This window comes from Rousettus aegyptiacus, unplaced genomic scaffold, assembly GCF_014176215.1.
Source record: "Rousettus aegyptiacus isolate mRouAeg1 unplaced genomic scaffold, mRouAeg1.p scaffold_m13_p_2, whole genome shotgun sequence".
In the NCBI taxonomy this organism is placed as follows: domain Eukaryota; kingdom Metazoa; phylum Chordata; class Mammalia; order Chiroptera; family Pteropodidae; genus Rousettus; species Rousettus aegyptiacus.
This window is the reverse complement of record NW_023416295.1, coordinates 58,320,800-58,339,821: the sequence shown is the minus strand read 5'-3', so window position 1 is coordinate 58,339,821 and position 19,022 is coordinate 58,320,800. Positions and strand designations below refer to the sequence as shown.

Below are 19,022 nucleotides of genomic sequence, written 5' to 3'. Positions count from 1 at the left end.
GGATTCTCGGTAAGAGGTTCATGATATCACCCATGTATTTCTAGTAAAGAAAAAGCTGACTTAGAAAAAAGTAAATTTCATGAACTAGTTCATGTATTATGTAAAAGCAAAGATTCAGATTGCAGTATAGAATTGAAATGTGTTTTTGCAAAGTCTTGCTTTTGCTCTGTGCAGAAAACTAAGCTGTATTTCCCTGTTCTGGTTCACTCATATCTCATGCGATTGTGTCACCTTGTGTTTCTCCATTTAAAAATAAAAGGCAAACTCAGCAATTTGTTTTTCTTAAAATGCTTCAGTAACCAGCAGTCGCAACATTAAAAGCTTTAGCTGGAAGATTATAAAAATAGTTTAATGCTTCCTAGCAGGTAACTACTTTTGAACCAATTCTCCTTTCAGGGATGCAGTGAGGTCAAATCAAATGGCCAAGGAAGGACAGACTATGAAAGAGAAGAAAAAGCTGGTTGACATTCAAAGGGCAAAAGTACATTGTGTTTGGACTGTTTTGTGTAAATGTTAAACAGCGCCTACATTTAACCACCTGCTTCTTGTTTAGAAGAGTTCAAATGAACAATTTCAAGCACAACTGAGTAACACTCAAAAGAAAATCAAGTGTAATTTCCTAAGTTGCTGAAGCAGGAGTTCTTCTATGAAATCACCATTAGTATTTCTAAACCCAATTTGATTATATTTGAAATTTCCTGCACATAGTTCAGTGACACCTGGAAATTTTTCATGTGGAGATGGAATTAAGAGGTAGACCTTTCTAAATGATTTTTTTTTCTCTGTGTGTGTGTGTGTGTGTGTGTGTGTGTGTGTGTGTGTGTGTATTTGTGTTAAAATAAATCCCTGGGTTATTCTTTCATTTCTTTTTTGTGTGTGTGACTATATTTTGCTTGGCTTTTGAGACACACTAAAAAGTAGGAAAAAACTATATAAAGACACCTACATAACACCAACTGTACAGCTCACCTTGAAATTCTTCACCTGTCTGCTATCTCTAAATATTCACCATTTAAGGAAGAAAAGTAGTGGTGAAATCTTCAGATGTCTTTGATAAATCTCCTAAGAAGGTGACTCTTTTACTGTCTTTATTAAACACCAAACTCACATTATCATTACTGCTTTAAAGTCTTCGGTCTCCCTCAAAGGCAAATGAAGTTTAAATGCTATGATCTGAATCTCCTCCATTCTAGCTCTGTAGGTTACTCACTGCCATGAGCATTCCTGCTTTGTTTCAGACATTTTTTCTACCGCGGACTTCTTTTCTACCTATTAACACATACAGATCTTTCCCATACTACAGCATCAACTCATTTTCTTGAATCTTCCAACTTAACTCTACCTCATTTCTGTGTCTGTTATTATTCAATATGTGCACTCACAGTCAACCTTAATAATTTCTTCCTTATGACATGTCTTGCTTCTAAGGTTAGATGGCTATTACTGTGCATGTCTTGTCTTCCTGAACAGATTATCTTCTTAAATGCAGGAGATTATTGTTTTCTTACCACCACCTGCAGTGACTGTTATACTATGCAGTTAGCAGGAATGTTTGATAAAGATTTGTTGGCTAATATTTGAGAGAAAATATTTTCTAACCCATCTTGATTATAGAAGTGATTGTAATTAATATTTTGTTAGATATAGCATTAACCAAAAATAACTCTCTATAGAAAAATGTTTCTCATTAAATAGATTTTAAAGAAAGTATTCAAATCAAAGTTTTAATAACTATCTTTGTGCACAGCATATGTATGTATATTTCCTTTAAAAGTCAGACAGCATCTCTTAAAAATCTCAGTTTAGAACACCCCGTCGAACAACCTAGGTTTAGCAATTCCCTCAATCTCTAGGAATTTATACTAAGGGAAAAAAGGTAATTATTCACCTGAAGTTCATTCATTAGGTAAATTATGTCATCAATGTGAAAGTTCACCAACTTTTGCACACATTAGTGTTAAAAAATCAAAATGGTGGAAAGCTATTATAAAATTAGAACCGAAGAAAAAACACCACTACTAGTTTTCCTGAAACTACAGCATTTGTTTTATTTCATGTGTTACATTTCACAACCTAGATTGATGTGAAATAAATATTTTGTCTTTCTCTACAACTCCAGGAAGAAGCTAATGATGAAGCCAGATGAGAACCTGATTTCATGATTATTGAGCAAGAATATTTGACTTGAGAACCTGGTTAGTACCCACTTACTTTAAATTAATGAGAATACACTAACAAAATTGTCCGCAAAATGGGAAAAAAATTAAGTGAAAGAACTTAAGAACCCATAGCAAAAGTAAAACCAATGCAGTGTTCTGCCTCCCTTATGCTAAGTCTTACAGAAAAACATCATTGTAGGGTTAGAAATATAAACCAAACAACCTAATTTTCTTAAAATGTCGTTGTGGAACAGCCACTATGAATTTACCTAAACTATTCTCGATTGGGTTTTTCATTATCTCTTAAGGTTTATAATAGACTTTTTGAGGGGAGAGGGGAGGGCAATGAGTTCCATAGAATATTTCTCACTGTACAAAACAGTACGTTATTACTGTTTTAAAATTACATTTTCAAAAACAAGTACAATTACTTGTAATTCTAGTACTTGAGGATTTAGTCATTGTGAGACTATATACTATAAGATATATGATGTAATATGACACTTAATGCAAAATACTATAAAGAAAATCAAACCAGGCTAAATGAATAGTGACTAACAAAGGGTGCTACTCTAGAAATGATAGCAAGGTCTGTTTGGTGTTATGATACTCTAACAGAGACCTAAACCCTACACATACCTGGCAAGAACATTCCAGGATGAGGGAATAGAGTAAATTCCCTAGAACAGGTAAGTGTATGGCAAGTTCCAAGACAGCAAGAAGCAGGAGTTTGGAGAGCAATTGGGGCTGGAGGTAAGGGGATACCCGAAATGAAGGCAGAGAGGGTGCCAGGTTCCATGTGCCTAAGGCACTTGTAGTCCAGTAAGTGTTTAGAAATTTAGGTGTGAAAGAAGATATTGTAGGCCTAAGAGCAGGACAACCTAGTAGTCTTTGGGCAAATGCTTAAATAGATGCAAAAAAATGGTTACTCTAGAGGAAAAATCAGACTATTATTCTAAGTGTCATATAGGGAAATGATTGTTGAAGAAGCAAGTGTCTCTTCCAGGAAGGAGGAAAGCAAAATTCCAGTGCCCACTGAAGCCAGCATTTAAATTTCCAAAACCCCCCTGTATACTTCATACAAATATAAATACAATTTAAAAAATAATAGAATATAATTGCATAAAAACAAAAATATGACACATTTTCTTTTTATTTAAAATAGAGTTCTATATGCTTCACAGAAACAAGTGCAAGGAGTACTTAATTTATCTTTGCCACTTTATAAAACAAAAATACATTTTCAGAAAATGCATACATAAAAATATAACATTTAGGCAGACAAGTATTTACATCTGGAGGAGCCGAAAATTATCTTGTATTTTAAAAAAGCTTTACAATAAATACTTTTATAATTTTCTGTTGGTAAAGTTAAACATTTTGGTATAAAGGCCATCACTGAGTTCTTACTAAATTTAAAATGTTGTTATTTCTAAACAAAATAAGTATATATGTGTGTGTGTGTGTGTGTATATATATAATTCATATTTCCAGACTAGAAATTATTGAAATATCTGAATATTATTCATTTCTCTTTGAAATTTGGAATTATCTTTAGCTTCAACAATTAAATTGCAACTACTAAAATTGCCATCTGCATGTTTTTTATACAATTTATTGCACAATTCTAATTTTAATTCCTAATTTATTTCTTTATATTGCTTATATACATTATTTGGGCCTGTCCGTTGAAAGGTAATACCTTTTTATATACTTAAGAATAATAGCCAGCTTACAGTAAGTCTTTACAACAGCTAATTTTTTCACAGTAGTTCAAGAGTTCAGGGAATGTTTTGCAATGTCAAAATGCAATAGTTTTGACATTTGTAATATGTTCTTAGGTATAAGAAAAGTCACACTACCAAAAGAAAAGTATAATTAGTATTAGTACTTTGAAAGTCAATCCAAAATTCCTTTTTCTGAGATCTGAATCTAATTTTCTGTTTTTAGGACATTTTAAAACCTGAAACACAAATTAAGTTTAAATAATTTTCTCCAGTCTAGTATCAGAAAAGTACAGGAGCTTGACACTAGTCAATTGTGGAAATGAACTAGAATTTAATATTTTGGCTCAAATCCTTCACTTCATATAAAGAGAAGAAAAGAATTGGATTTTTAGAAATAGTTAATTACTTGCATTGAGCCTATTGGAAGAAATGGAGACATTGGTAAATCTCATTCTATACCTGCATTAGTTAGAACTTAGGCATGTAATTGCCTCTTTACAGACACAGTCAATGAATAGGTTTGCACATGAAATGAAAATGCAATGGAGATATCAAAATTAGGATCCATGTGTCTTGGTGCAGGTCGTCTTAGTTGAAATTTTTAATCAACAGGATAAACATACAACTCTTGCTCTTTTGGAAATGCTAAGATGAAAAATCTAAAGTATTTTTGTAAGTTGTCATTCAATTTGCAGATATCACAAACCATTTTGAAATTTTAATTCTCATTTCCCGAAGGTGTATAAACACATAAGGCGCTTTTCTGCAAAATATAAAAATATTTCTGAGTTAAGGACCCAACTGCAGTTTGGATTTCAGCCCCTACTGGGCCCTCAGCTGAGAGTATTTGTTCAGAACACACCTACCCAGGTGAATCTGGTGACACTTGAGATAAAGTTAATTGCCTAATACATTCGGATTCTTAGTGGCTATGTCAACATTCAGGTTCATGTAGCCCAGGGAAAGCATCATGCAGTTAAAACTGTTAGATCTAGAGAAAAACTTCTTGGAGAAGAACATTGACCAATAATCAGGAAATATAGTCATATCAGAAAATATTAAAATCTAGGATGAGATAGACTTCATAGTCTCCCACATGTACTAAATCTACAACTGAATTAAGAAGTATCCTTACTAACTCCCTGAAAATGGAGATTATTACCTAATTTCAATATAATATTATAGTCAAACCATATAGCATAATGGCTTAATTTTAAAAGACGGCCAAAGCAAAACAAAGCAATAGTATGAAACATAATAGAAATAAGGTTAGCAATCACATTATGGGACATATATTTTATATTCTTTGTTCAAGTCACCATCTCAAGTGGAATTTAGTATTAACGCAAATATAGACATTCTTTATATATTAGCTGAGAACTATAATATAACTAGATTGCTAGTCTTTTTAAAATTTAAAAGAAAGTCTTCTCTGCCATTAACAAATACCCTCTTCATGGTGTCAAATTAAAATTACTGGAGAATGTATGAGATGAAACCTCTTAAGTGTGGGCACAGAAAATTAAAATCTTGTTAAGAAGTTCAGTGTGTAGCAACCTGACAGGGGCCAGAACGCTAGAAGAACAGAAATTATAGCATAATTAGAATTGACGAAATCCAGCAAAGATTTATTTTAATGTACTAAAAAAAAAAAAAATTAATGCCAAGGACAAACTAATGAGAAACTAAGAAAAGAGAGAAGCAAGATAATATGCTACTAGACATGGTCCCAGATTCAACTATCAAATCAACTTTCACTCCCATTCCAATGCATAAAGAGAAACAATAATCCTTACAGAAAAGAGGGAAAAATCATTATGAAGCATCTCAATACTATTTGCACTGAGAAATCCCATGTTCTCACAATTCCTAAATTTTATTCAACACTCCAGTGGTTGCCTACCTAGCTATTTAAAACTCTCCCTTAGCCTGTTTTAGTTTTCCTCACTGACCTTACCATGAGTGAGCAAATTACTCTAGCCAAAACAAAAACAATGGGATTTGATCATCACCAGTAAATTGCACATTATGTAGTGTGCATTCAAGGTAGGTTTAGATGTATGTTAGTTATTTTTAATTAGTAAATATTAAATATGGTTGGGCACTGACTTGGTTCTATATCAGTTATGGTAATAATTACCAAGCATTTGATCTTTGATCTTTGGTTTCTTCATCTATAAAATATGGGGATTGACTTATAAAATCTCATATCTTTTACAATTCCCAAATTATGGTTTTTGTTTGTGTCTGCGACACATCTGAAATAATTTAAACTACCAAAAGATTCGCTTTCATTAGGAGGCTAAGTACTAGAATAAGTTAAACAGTTGCTGGCTATTTTTTAAGGTTAGGGACTAAAGAGAATTTTGAAAGATAGTAGGGAAAAGGAGATGAGAAAAATAATGAAAAGTAAAAGGAAAGCTAGAGGGAAAAAAAAAAGTCAAATATCTGAAAATTGGCATTGAAACATTTTTAAAAACTGTGTATATTACAGAAATTCTATTTAATAGTAATACTTTTATAGAAGTTTTTATATTCCAACTGACTTTTTCCCGTTTCAAAAAAGCCCTCAAGAGCAAAAAGATTGCTGTCTTAACTAAATAGTACATAAAGTCCATGTAGGTATTAGTGTATGGAAGTCATTAATACAAAGCATTGTCAAAAAAGTAGTATGTTTCACAAAAGATATCTTCGAAAACCACGATGACACCATTTTTGGATACTAATTCTCAAACATTTCCAAGTAACTTAAAATGTTGTATTTATAAATTTATTTAAAGGAATGATTATTAAAGACATCAACTGTCATTAACTAACAGTACCCATTTGCTACTGTTACTTTTTAAATTTCTTAGTGGAAAGTAAAATTTCCACACTTTAAATAAATTTATTTAAACAAAATACGTTTTCATATTTGTTTTAAATAATTAATCAAAAATTATTCTCTGCCAACCAATTTTACACTGAACTTCGTATAATGGCAAACATGAACCCCCGTCCCGCTTTCAGATCACCTGTTAGTAGGTGTCCTGGTCCTTTTCCATAAACTCTAAGCCCTGAGTTTTCTCTGCCCCAGTAAGTCACATGGTGGCAAAATTCCAGCATAGTAGAAGTACTTTAGTTTTGTTTTATTTTGTTTAATAATTCCATTAAAATAGGAGTATTAAAAATAATAAATTATTATGGAACTTCTAACCTGATGAATCTATTGTAGATTTTCATTTTAAAATAAAAGCTGATTTTGAAGTCTTCAGACACTGCCATCAGGTTACTATTTTCATACAATCGTAGAAATTTAAAATGCAAAGTTAATTGAAAGTGTAAAGATGAAAAGCAAGTGCTACGCCTAAAATAGTGCACGGCACAGTCATGTTTCACTTAACTTTCAAGTCAGAACATAAATTAAGAATTCTAGATGTGACATGCCAAATATTTTAGGCATAGGAGAAAGCACATAACAGAATCTGTACCAATTACACATTTAAACACATAGCTCATAAGGCAACAGTTCATGCTGAAATATTGACAACAAATAATGTTTCCCTTATTTTAAGGAAGTGATGCTGGATATATATTCCATCATTACTTTATACAGTACTGAAATTTCATAAATAGAATTTCCCCGAGCTTCATATTTTACCCAAAGCCAAAATATTTGAAAGGAGCAAAGAACACTGACACTTTGAGCCTAAGAAGAATATTTTTTGTTTTTAACGCAATTCAAAAGAAATATTACACAATAAGACTTCATCAGAAACAAATAATATAAAGTTTAACAACATAGGTATATACAGTAAATTTACCTTAATGTTCTAAACTTTATCCTATATTTGTGAGTATTTTGTTTTTATAAACATGTTAAGAATTAAGGAACAACAAAAACTAGAACTTTTAACTTTTCATAATCATTTTTGTTAATCTACCCCCTTTTCTTAAAATATATACTCGGTAATTGAAATATAAGATTATTTAGTTTGAGTTATAGTTAACCAACAAAAAAAGAAACACAAGAAAAATATCTTAAAATGTACAGATTTCTCTAGAATGAAAGTCGAACCAACAAAAATATGAAATTATATATGGACATGCTCTAAACATGACAAAGAAAATGGAGCTATTAAAACATCTTCTTTAAAAATTTAAATAAGTGTATTCACCCAACATAAGTGAATAAAACAGGAAATATCCTTATTTTTTGAAACTATAGTACAACCATAGTAAATAAATAATTTCATTCTCATATAAGTGGAAACAATCTTTCAGAAATCAAGACAATAAGCACAAGCAAGATTATCCCTTTTATAAACTCTTTTTAAAATCCTTCACATATGCACTTTTTAAAACAGCTTATAACATTTAGATTGTCTGGAATAGCCAAATAAAATTTTTTTTAAATGTGCTGCAAGTTGAAAGTAATTTTTGAAACCCACTGTCATATAGAACTCAAAATATTCTACTTTATGTTATATGTATTTGTCAACTTGCTCTTCCCCCCCACATCCACATCCCCATTTCCATCCCCAAATTAGACTTTAATAACCCTGAGGACAAAACCTATCCATCCTTTAATTTCCCTATTTGATCCAATATTTGTGGCAAGAAAGATATGGGATGCCCTATAATATTTAATGAATATATAATTCCGTGAATGAGAGTGAAAGTATATATAAACCACATTTGTCACATTGATATTACATCCTAATGAAATGAAGATAGGTTCAGTAACATATTTCCACACGGAAATGAAGTATAAGCACTAATTGTTCTGTATGTAAAAATACATAAGTATGTCCTTCAGAACACTGTTACCTATGTATTGGCAGAATACTAAAATGTGAACTAGTAAAATATTTCCCCTTGCTCTTAATTAAAGGGTTCTATTGTCAAATAATTTGGGAAACTCAATCTAAAGAAATTCAAGTAACATTTCTTTACTGCTAGACTCATCAAAGCACATGCTACACTAATATTCAGTGTCACCTTCTAAGAATCTTTCAAAGGAAACTTTTGGTCTTGGATCATCTCGATACAAGAGCATTCTAAGGGACAGTGTTTAGGAAACAATATTTTAGAACAACAACCACAACAAAAAAGGTACCATGTTAAATTTCTTCACCAAAGCAGAGTTATAGATTTGAAGGAAACATTTAATATTCCATATATTATTCAGAATTCATCAATCCTGTCTCCACGGGAAGTAGAATAAAGGCAAAATTATCACGAGCCACCTTCTGCATCCACTCGCTCATTTTGAAAGGGTGGGGGAAATATATACGTTTACGGTTACTGATACCCTTGTAGAATTTGGTCGTTATACTTTATTTAAGAGGTTTTTATTCTGAAATACATCTTAAAGCCATCTTTTGACAATGGATTTTAATGTTTGGTCAATCTCTGAGAGTGTTCAGAAAACTTATATAACAAACAGGGTGCCTATGAAGTTCTATAAGGAAAACACAATGGATAGTGTAGTAAGAGTTGATGCAGATCCATTATGATTCTGCAAAAATAACTCAATTTGTCTTCTGCTTTACTAAACTACAAATATCATCATAGAAGACATTGTTTCTACACAGGGAGAAAAGTACTGTGGGAATGAAAGAGGCAGTAGGAAGTCAGCTAACTCTACAGTTTGGATTGCCACACAACTTGGCTAGTAGTAGACAGCTGTACTACTAGCGGTGTGACTTTGGGATATTTCTCAATATCTAAAGATGTCACGTATCTCATTTGTAAATGAGAAGAAGTAACAATTTTAGTGGCATTCAAACTGTTTGCTTCAGGGACTGCTGCGGTGGTAGGTTATAAAGAGTAGGAAAAGGTGGAGGAGGACCAAGTAGGTAGGACTCTGACCTCAGTTCCATCTTCCAAGTGAACAGCCCCAGTTTTACACGTTTATACTAATGTTCAGAGCAATGCTTAATCCTTTTAAAAGATCCTACTTAAGTTAAAAAATAGAGAACACCATAAATTGCATGATCTAAAGTTTTGTTTAGACATAACGTACTCTAGTTTACATTTTTAATAAATATGTTTTCATCTCACTTTTTCAACACAATATTCCATTCATTCATGTGCTCTTGATTCAAGTAAAATAAAATTTTAATGACTTTTATTATTTTTATATAGCTTATTTTACACATTTATAATATATTTATTATTAAATAGATGAGTTGATGTGTTGCTTTTCAAAATAAAATTAAAGACAACATAAAGATTGGATAAAATCGACTCCTGCCCATGCTTGATTTTAGAGTTATTTTCTCATGCTGCCTTTGGACACTTAAATACTGTACTGTGTTATCTTTGAGGTAGAACAACAACAACAACAACAACAACAAAAGCAAAAAAAAAGTTCACATAAAAAGAGAAAATGAAAAAGAAAGCCGTGAGAGATTTCTTTTTAACATGATTATCATCATTAGGCTTTGCAGTCTTCTTTGACACAAAGTTGAGAAATAGTCTTCTTAATACGAAGGGCGGTTAGGCGGGCTGCCGCGTTGGCATACCAACACTCGCGCATTATCCTCCCCATGACTCGCAGTGCCTTTAAGAGAGAAAAATATCAAAGACTTTACTCACAAAAAAAGCATAATACAAGAGAAGCAGAACCGAAAGCCAAGAATTGATGCTAAGCTCTGATGAAGAAATAGTAAATTTAAAACAATATGAAAAGGAGATTAGGGCCAAAACCCTTCACAAATCTTGTCTCAACACATATATTTATCTATAGAGGTTAAATTTTAATTAAAAAATCAATTCACTGATTTTTGGGAATATGGTTGAATGACTATTATTTAAAACATTCTAAGAAGGGACATGAAAAACAAAAGGAAAATGAGATAATTTGGAAATGTACCATATATTGGTCTGGATGGTAAATACACGCATGTATACATTTTTTTTTTTAATCATCATATCATATACCAAGATTTGTGCATTTTACCATATGGAAATTATGCCACAATAAAATAATGATCTAAATATAAATATCGAAAATTCTGAATTTAAAAATCAGTATAAGTGAACTGATAAATAAATAAGGTGAATATTTAGAGGTGAAGACAATAGGAATGCATGAATCCAGAGAGATATAAGAAATCAGTAAATCAAGAGCCTGGTCTGATGGCACCTGCTGATCTCACATCTAGAGTCTCAGAATTGATGGACCTCATAGGAAAGACAGGAAACACAGCCTGGAGAACACAGAAGGTGACAGATCAAGATGTTTGCAAAGTTCTGAGTGGAAGGATGAATCGATCTTACAAGAAATTTTATTTTTTTAAAAAAGTCTCAATCTCAGCTCTTCATAAAGAAAAAAAAATGAAGCCCAAGTCTTAAAATGTTTCAGTAAGCCTGAACTCATAATGAAAATTCACAAGCTCATGAGGAAATAAAGTATCATAAGCAAGAATTAGCTGAAACAACAAACAGAAAATCAGAGCCCCATCAAAACATAGATGTTAGAAATAAATGATATAAACTATAAAATAAATATATAAAATATATTTGTAATACCAAAACAGTAATATAACTTTGCTGTTTTCTGGGCTTTTATTTTTCGCCTTCTTTTTATGGAGTATGCTAGATGTTTCTATAATTTTGTTCAGATGACTGCAGGACCTGAAAAAGTTATTGCTGTTATTGATGCATAACATATTGGTCTCTTTATATAAATAAATACATACATACATATGTATATACATATATTTTTTTAAATTTTTAAAAATTTAACTGTGTTGTCAAATTCAGAAAAAGTATTGTGGTTATACCATGTCAGGTTGGCTTTGTACAGAAATTAGCCATATTGGTATAGGGGTGACACACTGTATTAAATATTTAAGGTCTTATCTACATGGGTTTGATTATAGAAACTAATAAAGCATCTTCTAAGTAAAAAAAAATACATTTTTAAAAAGCAAAGAGGAAATTTAAACTATAAGTTAAATCAAGAGCACATTTTTTAAAAAGTACCAATAAAACTTATTGACATAAAAAATATAACCATTAAAATAAAAAACCAAATGGATGAGTTAAATGGCAAGATTTGCTAGATCTGAAGACAGATTAATGATAAATGTGAAAGATGCTGCATAAAGACACAAATATGGAAAATGGGCGTGAAAGAGAGAAGCGAAATAAAATGAAAGGTCTAACATGTACATAATGAGTTCTCTAAAAATGAGCAACAAGAAAAATAAAATTATTTAAAGAGATAATAGAATTTCCTGGAATTGAAGAAAGTCACAAATCTCTAGAATTGGAAAATCCAAAAATTCCAAGCAAGATTTAATCAAGAGACATCTACATCAAATGCATCATAGAGAAACTGGAGAACACTAAAGACACAGAGAAGTTCTTAAAATAGTCAGGAAGAAAAGATAAATTAACTAAAAAGAAACAAAAATTAGTTGACTTCTCAATAGCAATAATGAAAGCCAGAAGACAGTGGAATAATATCTTTAAAGTATTTAAAGAAAATAACTGAGTTTTTATGCCCAGAAAAACTATTTGTTTTAAGATTGAGGACGAAATAAAGACATTTTCAGACACCCGAACACTGCAAGAACTTATAACCACTTAAATAAATAAATAAATAAATAAATAAATAAGTAGGTAGGTAGATAAATAGATAGATAAATAAATAAATAAAATAGAGTTAAAACATGCACTTCAGGATAAGAAAATGATGTTAGAAGGAAGCTCTAAGAGCTAAGAAAGAATGTTGAACAAAAAATAATCGACATGTTTGTATGTCTAAATAAATAATGACGGTAGAAAATTATACCAATATCTCATATACAGGATTAATACAAAGTAAGATAGAACTAAAATACTGGGCAGAAATAGTCAAAAATTGCATATATTGGCCATATACAAAATTGATCACATAGAAAAGGGCTACCTTAGATCTATTTTAAGAATGTATGATTGCTTTAACAGTGGGAAATCTATAAATGCAATTTATTTTTTGCATTAAGAGACTAAAGCAGAAATATTATATCGTCACCTCACAGATAGGGAGAAAGTTTTTATCAAACAAGTCATCTTTTATTTAAGCTAACTGAAGTTTTAAAAAGCAAAACCCGAAACAAACACCATATTCAAAGGTGAAAAATGCAAAGTTTTAAGGAACAAAACAAAAATATCCACTATCACCACTTTCAGGCAACATTATACTGGTAGTTCTGGAAACTACAATAAGAAAGAAAAAAAAGGCATGAGGGAGGACTGGTCCCAGAACTCTCATTATTTAGAGATATAATTGTCCGTGTGGATATCCGAAAAGAATCTATAGTTTTATATCTTAAAGAAACATTTCCACACACATACACATATATATAGCAACATTATTTTAAAAAGTTAAAAATCACAGATGTGACAATCAACAGTATAGTGGAAAAATAAATTGTGCTAGGTCTGTGCAATGGAATACTACACAGATATGAAAATGAACATATAATAGATATACATATACAAGAAAAAGTAAAAAGAAAATTTAAGAATATCTACAGTGAGTTTCAATAAGTTTCACAAATACATAACAGTAGCAATATATGTATATAATATACTTAAGAATATAGCCTTACTTCACAGCTTTGCCACTGGTTTGGGATACTTGGTCGAAACTTCTGGTCACAAACAACCTTTCTCATTTCCTCTATTGAGGGATCTGAAGGCACCATGTCATAATAAGGCAGCTGGTACTCCTCAACAATTCCTATAAGAAATTTGCACAATAAGTTTTCCAGTGTAAATGATAAATAAAGATGCTTATTTCAAAATAACACCAATTAAATCTTCTAGGCACAACTGGCACCATAGAAAACTGAAAAGTCAAGTTTATTAAAATTACATATCACTATAAAACCAAGGATATAAGTTTAAGGTGCTCAGTTTAATAGTTATTATGTTTATTATAATTTTATATTATAAAAAATTTGATAATTACATAAATTATATATAAAACAAATTAGAGTAATGACTTTAGATAATATATAATTTTATAAAATTATATATTGTCTATTATATAAATAGTACATAACATAATTTTAATAATTATATAAAATATAATTTATACTATAAAAATTATGTAGATTTTGATTAACATGAAATGCCATTGTGAAATTCAAAAGTAACACCTAATCGAAAAATTTACAGCATAACCTCATTGCTCTGTGAATGAACTATATTTCTATGTTAAATAACCATTCAAGACAAAATAGCTTTCTCTTTTTGAAATTGTTAGGCAATCTTTTAAAATCTGAGTTTCTTACATTTGCATTTTACAACTGCTATATCTGAGAATGTTCGGAAGAACCGGCCAAAATATTTGAAGATGAATGGTTCAAAGTGAAGGTTCATATTTAAAGAGTCTCAAATACATAGACAAAGAGTTGACCTTAATTATCAGAATATTACCTGAATTAGAAAATTTCCTTATAAGATCATTTGAATAAACTACAGTCTTTTTAATTTAAAATATTTAAGATGCACCATAATATTAGAAGGTGAACTTCAAATCATGTTATCTAAATTACTATTTTAACAGTTGAAAAAAACTGACCAAAATCGAAAAGCAAACCTAGACAAATATCAATATAAAATTTTAAAATAATAACAAACATATTTGAATCTTACTATTTACCAAGCACTGTCATAGTCCTTTAGATGTTTTACTAATCATTCCTCAAAGACACTAACTAAAGAAGGTACCGTATTATCCCTATTTCAAAGAATGAGAAAACGGAGATACAAAGAGTGCCATGAACTCGCTCAAGGGCACACATCTGGTAAACAGCACATCTGTAACTCAATCCCAGGCTCGGGATTCCGCTGCCCATGTTCTACACCACAATAATTCTCCTGTTTTTATGAGTAGCTTCATCTTCCTGAATATTTTATTATCTCATCTATGAATAAAGGGGGGAAAGTATGTTTTCTCATTCACATATAATTTGCACCTTGTAAGCTTTTCATTTAAAAACAATGAGATTGATATAAGAAAAAAGTGACATCAATACAAAATGAAAATCTGACAGTTTGTTTAATAAACTGTCCTTTTCTCATTGAATATTTACTATGAGCATGCTCTGTACTAAAAGCTCCACATGAATTCACTGAATTAATCCATTAAATCCTCAAAGCCCAAGGGGTCAGTTTCATTATTTCTTCATTTTACAAATGAGGAAAGTGAGACCAAGTAACTTGCCTAAAGTCAGACATTCAGGAAGTTGCTATACCTAGGCTCAGCCCTAGGCCTGTCTCTCTTGAAAGAGAAAACTTGAAATCATTTTTCACTACTGTTTAACTTTTCTCTACTGATGCGACAGTTCCATCAAATTGTGTGTCTAGGGTTTCATTCTCTCAAATTCTTCCTATCTGCTGGGAGCAGTAGCATCAGGAACTTGGTCTTTGCTCATCTACACCCTTCACTTTGTACTCTGCACATTTTCTCATCACAGGAAAGAAGAGAACAAGAAAAGCCTGAGAGCCAGAAAACTTCAGCTCAAGTCCTGTGGCCTTGGCAAGTCATTCAACTTCTTTGGGTTTCATTTCTGGCATAAAGTAGGGATACAGCAAACTGAATACAAAATCAAAATTTCCAAGTGCTGCATAAAATATTATTATGAAAATAAAAATTATCAGAAGAACTGCCACCCCCACTTAAGCAGTAATTTTAACCTAAAATTTCCATTTTATAGAGGATGCTTCATTTTTGTCACTGAAAAGATATGACCAAAAGGTATTCTCTCAAATATTAAGAAATGATTTAATACAGTGCCTCAAAAAAAAAGATAAACTATCATATCTTATATTCAGAGCAGCAAGGAAAGGCAGACACAAGTACTATGTCCAAAATCTTACCTCCAACCGAACACCTTCGGGCTATTTCCCAGTAAACCAGACCAACAGAATAGATGTCAGCTCTTTTGAAGGACTCAAAGATATTTACATTCATTGTATCATCAAGCATTTCAGGGGCCATATACCTTCAAAAACATGCACATTTCAGATTCTGTGTATGACTTTATAGCAGTTCAGTAAAACACAATCTTAATAAATTCTAATATACAAGTTCAGATAGTTTACATCAATTTGACAAGTATACCTGAGCCACTATAATAGAATAAAATTAAATAATATAATTATCGACTCAACTATAATTTAAAAATATTTTAAATAGAACTAGAGGTCTTCTAAAATGTTCTAATGTGTGTGCCAGGAGCCAAATACTTAGAAAGTACAAGCCAAAGGGGATTCAGTAAGCAAAACACTCAATAGAGATAAATCAATTTCCACTAGTAGTTTGTTGCCAAGAAAAGCTCCTTGAGGGCAAACAGTATTTTTTATTCATCATGGAGGACCCAGTACTTCAACACAGTACTCAATAGCATTCCACAAACACCTGCTCTGAACGAACAATTTTATTAAACATTGACTCTAAGAAAATTACAGCCTTGTTAGAACAGTACTAAATTAACGAAATCTCCAGTCCATGAGACCTGACTGAGGTTAGTTTCTCTAGGGAGATTTTAAGGGTTTCTCAGAATACTGAGATGAGGATGCAATACTCTTCTACATTTTTAAAAAATTTTTAGACCCTCTAAGAAAATCTGACATCTAAGGTTTCCCTGAGAGTCCTTAACATGGGGATAGTCAGACGGACAAGTTAAAGCTTGCTTTTCATAAGGAAAAGGAAAGAATTCCCTCAGGGCTGCCCAGTCTGAATAAACTGTCCTGAAGTGTTTCTTGGGCCTCATTAAAGTTTCCCAAGAAACCAAGTGAAGGACTCAGAGAGACTGGCCTGGACTCTCAAATACAGCCAGAGGCCAACTATGCCTACTTAGAAATTCTCTACTCTCAAGGGACTTTAATGACTCCAGGAAATGTTTTGTTTCTCATTTCAAGGTCAAGAAAACCGGAATTATGCCAAAGTGAAGCGGAGCCTGAAATTCAAATAAAAGGAAATGGAAGTATGCTAGCCCTATGGCCACGGGTTTGTCACAACAAGAAAATACCAGAAATCCCATGACTAATGGGCCTGTCCTGACATACATGTAGTATGCTCTGTTTATATCACATTTGTTCTTGACTTTCAGAGATTTTGTTCCTTGAAAGTGGGAATTGTGTCCAAACTCATATTATCTTAATAGACATCAATTTGAGAGACTTAATGAGAGACTTAAATACAATTATAGGTAAAAACATAAATTGTTACATAATATTCTTAAATATCAAGAGAATACAATACACATATACACATGTATTGTATAGAGTTCCTCGCCTATCTAGTCCACTATATTAATTCTGTATCTGTTTTTAGAACCTGAACATATAGAACTAGCCTGAGTTTCAGTTCACTTATAAGGTATAAAGGCTTTGGAGGAGCTGTACACTGCTGACATTTTCCCTCCTTCTCTGTAGGAAAATGTATTCTCAGAATGTGGCACATTAAGAATAATATAACACCATCTCTTCTACCATTCCTCTCCACTGGCCTCCCCACCAAAATGGCTACTTTCTATATGATCAACATGCCAATTTTCCTTGCTTTATAACCATGGTGCCACTGATTCAGTGGCCCAGAGAAGACTTCTTGTTTCCTTGGGCCTATTGATTTTCCTTTTGCACCTGCTGGCCACCTCCCTACACATATTGCAGGCACTACCGTTTGTGGGGCAGTCATAAGTCTTAGTGTGCTACCAAAGTAAGTTTTCTTACCTTTTGGTTCCTACTTTAGGATTCTGAGGTATGTCAATAGTGTTCAGTACTGAATCATGCTTCACAGCTAATCCTAAGTCTGCTATAGCACAAGTTTCACACTTTTTCACTAAGATATTCTTTGATTTTATGTCTCGATGAGCAATAGCAGGTTTACCTATGAAGCATAAGAAGAGCGTATTCACTTTTTTGGTTATTGAAGGTTGAATCCCTCCAAAAAGAATCATTTTGACAAGTTGGCTCAAATTTCACTCCTTAGGAGAAGTCTTCCCTGACCACCCATTTCTCATCCCATCATTCTCCATTACATTATCTCATTGTGCCTTCTTCACAGCTTTTATCACTATCTAAATTATCTTGTTTATTCATATGCATGTTTAATTACCTATCTCTCCCAACTAGATTGTAAACTACATAAGGGCAGAGACTGTGTCTTAGTCATCACCATGTTTCCAATACTTAGGTCACTAGGTAACATTTAGCAGTCACTAATATATGTTTGCAGAATGAACAGGGCAAAAATAGCATTGATATGTATACATAAAAACATAGCAAATATTTTCTTACAAAACAAGTTTCAAAATTTTATTACCCTAGACCAGCAGTTCTCAAATGTGGTCTAAAGTGAGTCCTTGAGACTATTTACCGACTACATATCTGTGTGATGCCACTTTTTCTTCAAATACTTCAACCAAAACAACATATTGAAACAGATTAAATGAAGAAGAGTATAAACACCAAGACATTAAACCTGACATTAAAGAGATTTGCAAAAATGTAAAACAAAATCATCATTTTTACTAGATTGGTTTGTATTACAAAAAACTGTGTAAATTAAAAAAAATTATTTATGTTCATATTTAATTGACAAATTATTATTTTAAGTGGATTAATAAGTATTTTTAAATTTCTCAATTTTAGTTTCTAATATAGTAAATATTAAAAGATATAACTCATATACATAAAAACTTTCAGGAACCCTCATTAATTCTAAGAGTTTAAAGGGATCATGAGTCCAAATTTGAGAACCACTGTCCCTGACTAAACTAAAGACTTCCTATGGCTAATTTTTTTATTAACTCAATGAATAGAAAAGACCACAGTGGATATTATTTAGACTTCAAGTACATGAAATATATTTTTTCATGATCATATAACCCTTTCCAATTATTCTGATTATCAAAAGTAAACATTTAAATTATTTGTATTCTCTGAACATAGAGTATTTGCCACACACAAAGCAAGATCTCCCAGGTATATGTGCTAAATGGCAAAGATGGCACCACCAGGAATACAAATATTATTATGAATAATATACAAAATGACAAGTACATAGATGAAAGTTAACTATCATGACAAAATATTCAAAGTATCTGTTGTGTTTCTTTACATTTGATAATTGTAAAACCAA

General features: G+C 31.7%; 1 protein-coding gene across 2 annotated transcripts in view; it reads right to left on the bottom strand.

The window, feature by feature from the left end:
• Positions 1–3,329: 3,329 nt before the first annotated feature.
• Positions 3,330–19,022, bottom strand: part of ACVR1C (activin A receptor type 1C) — a 68,650-nt gene continuing 52,957 nt past the window's right edge. For both annotated transcript variants that reach the window (XM_016150110.2, XM_016150111.2), the window contains exons 6-9: positions 17,612–17,768; positions 15,755–15,879; positions 13,477–13,607; positions 3,330–10,433 (exon numbers count right to left, since the gene is read on the bottom strand). In XM_016150110.2, the coding sequence (XP_016005596.2) occupies positions 10,308–10,433; positions 13,477–13,607; positions 15,755–15,879; positions 17,612–17,768 (539 nt within the window). In that variant the 3' untranslated portion in view covers positions 3,330–10,307. The remainder of the gene's footprint in view (positions 10,434–13,476; positions 13,608–15,754; positions 15,880–17,611; positions 17,769–19,022) is intronic.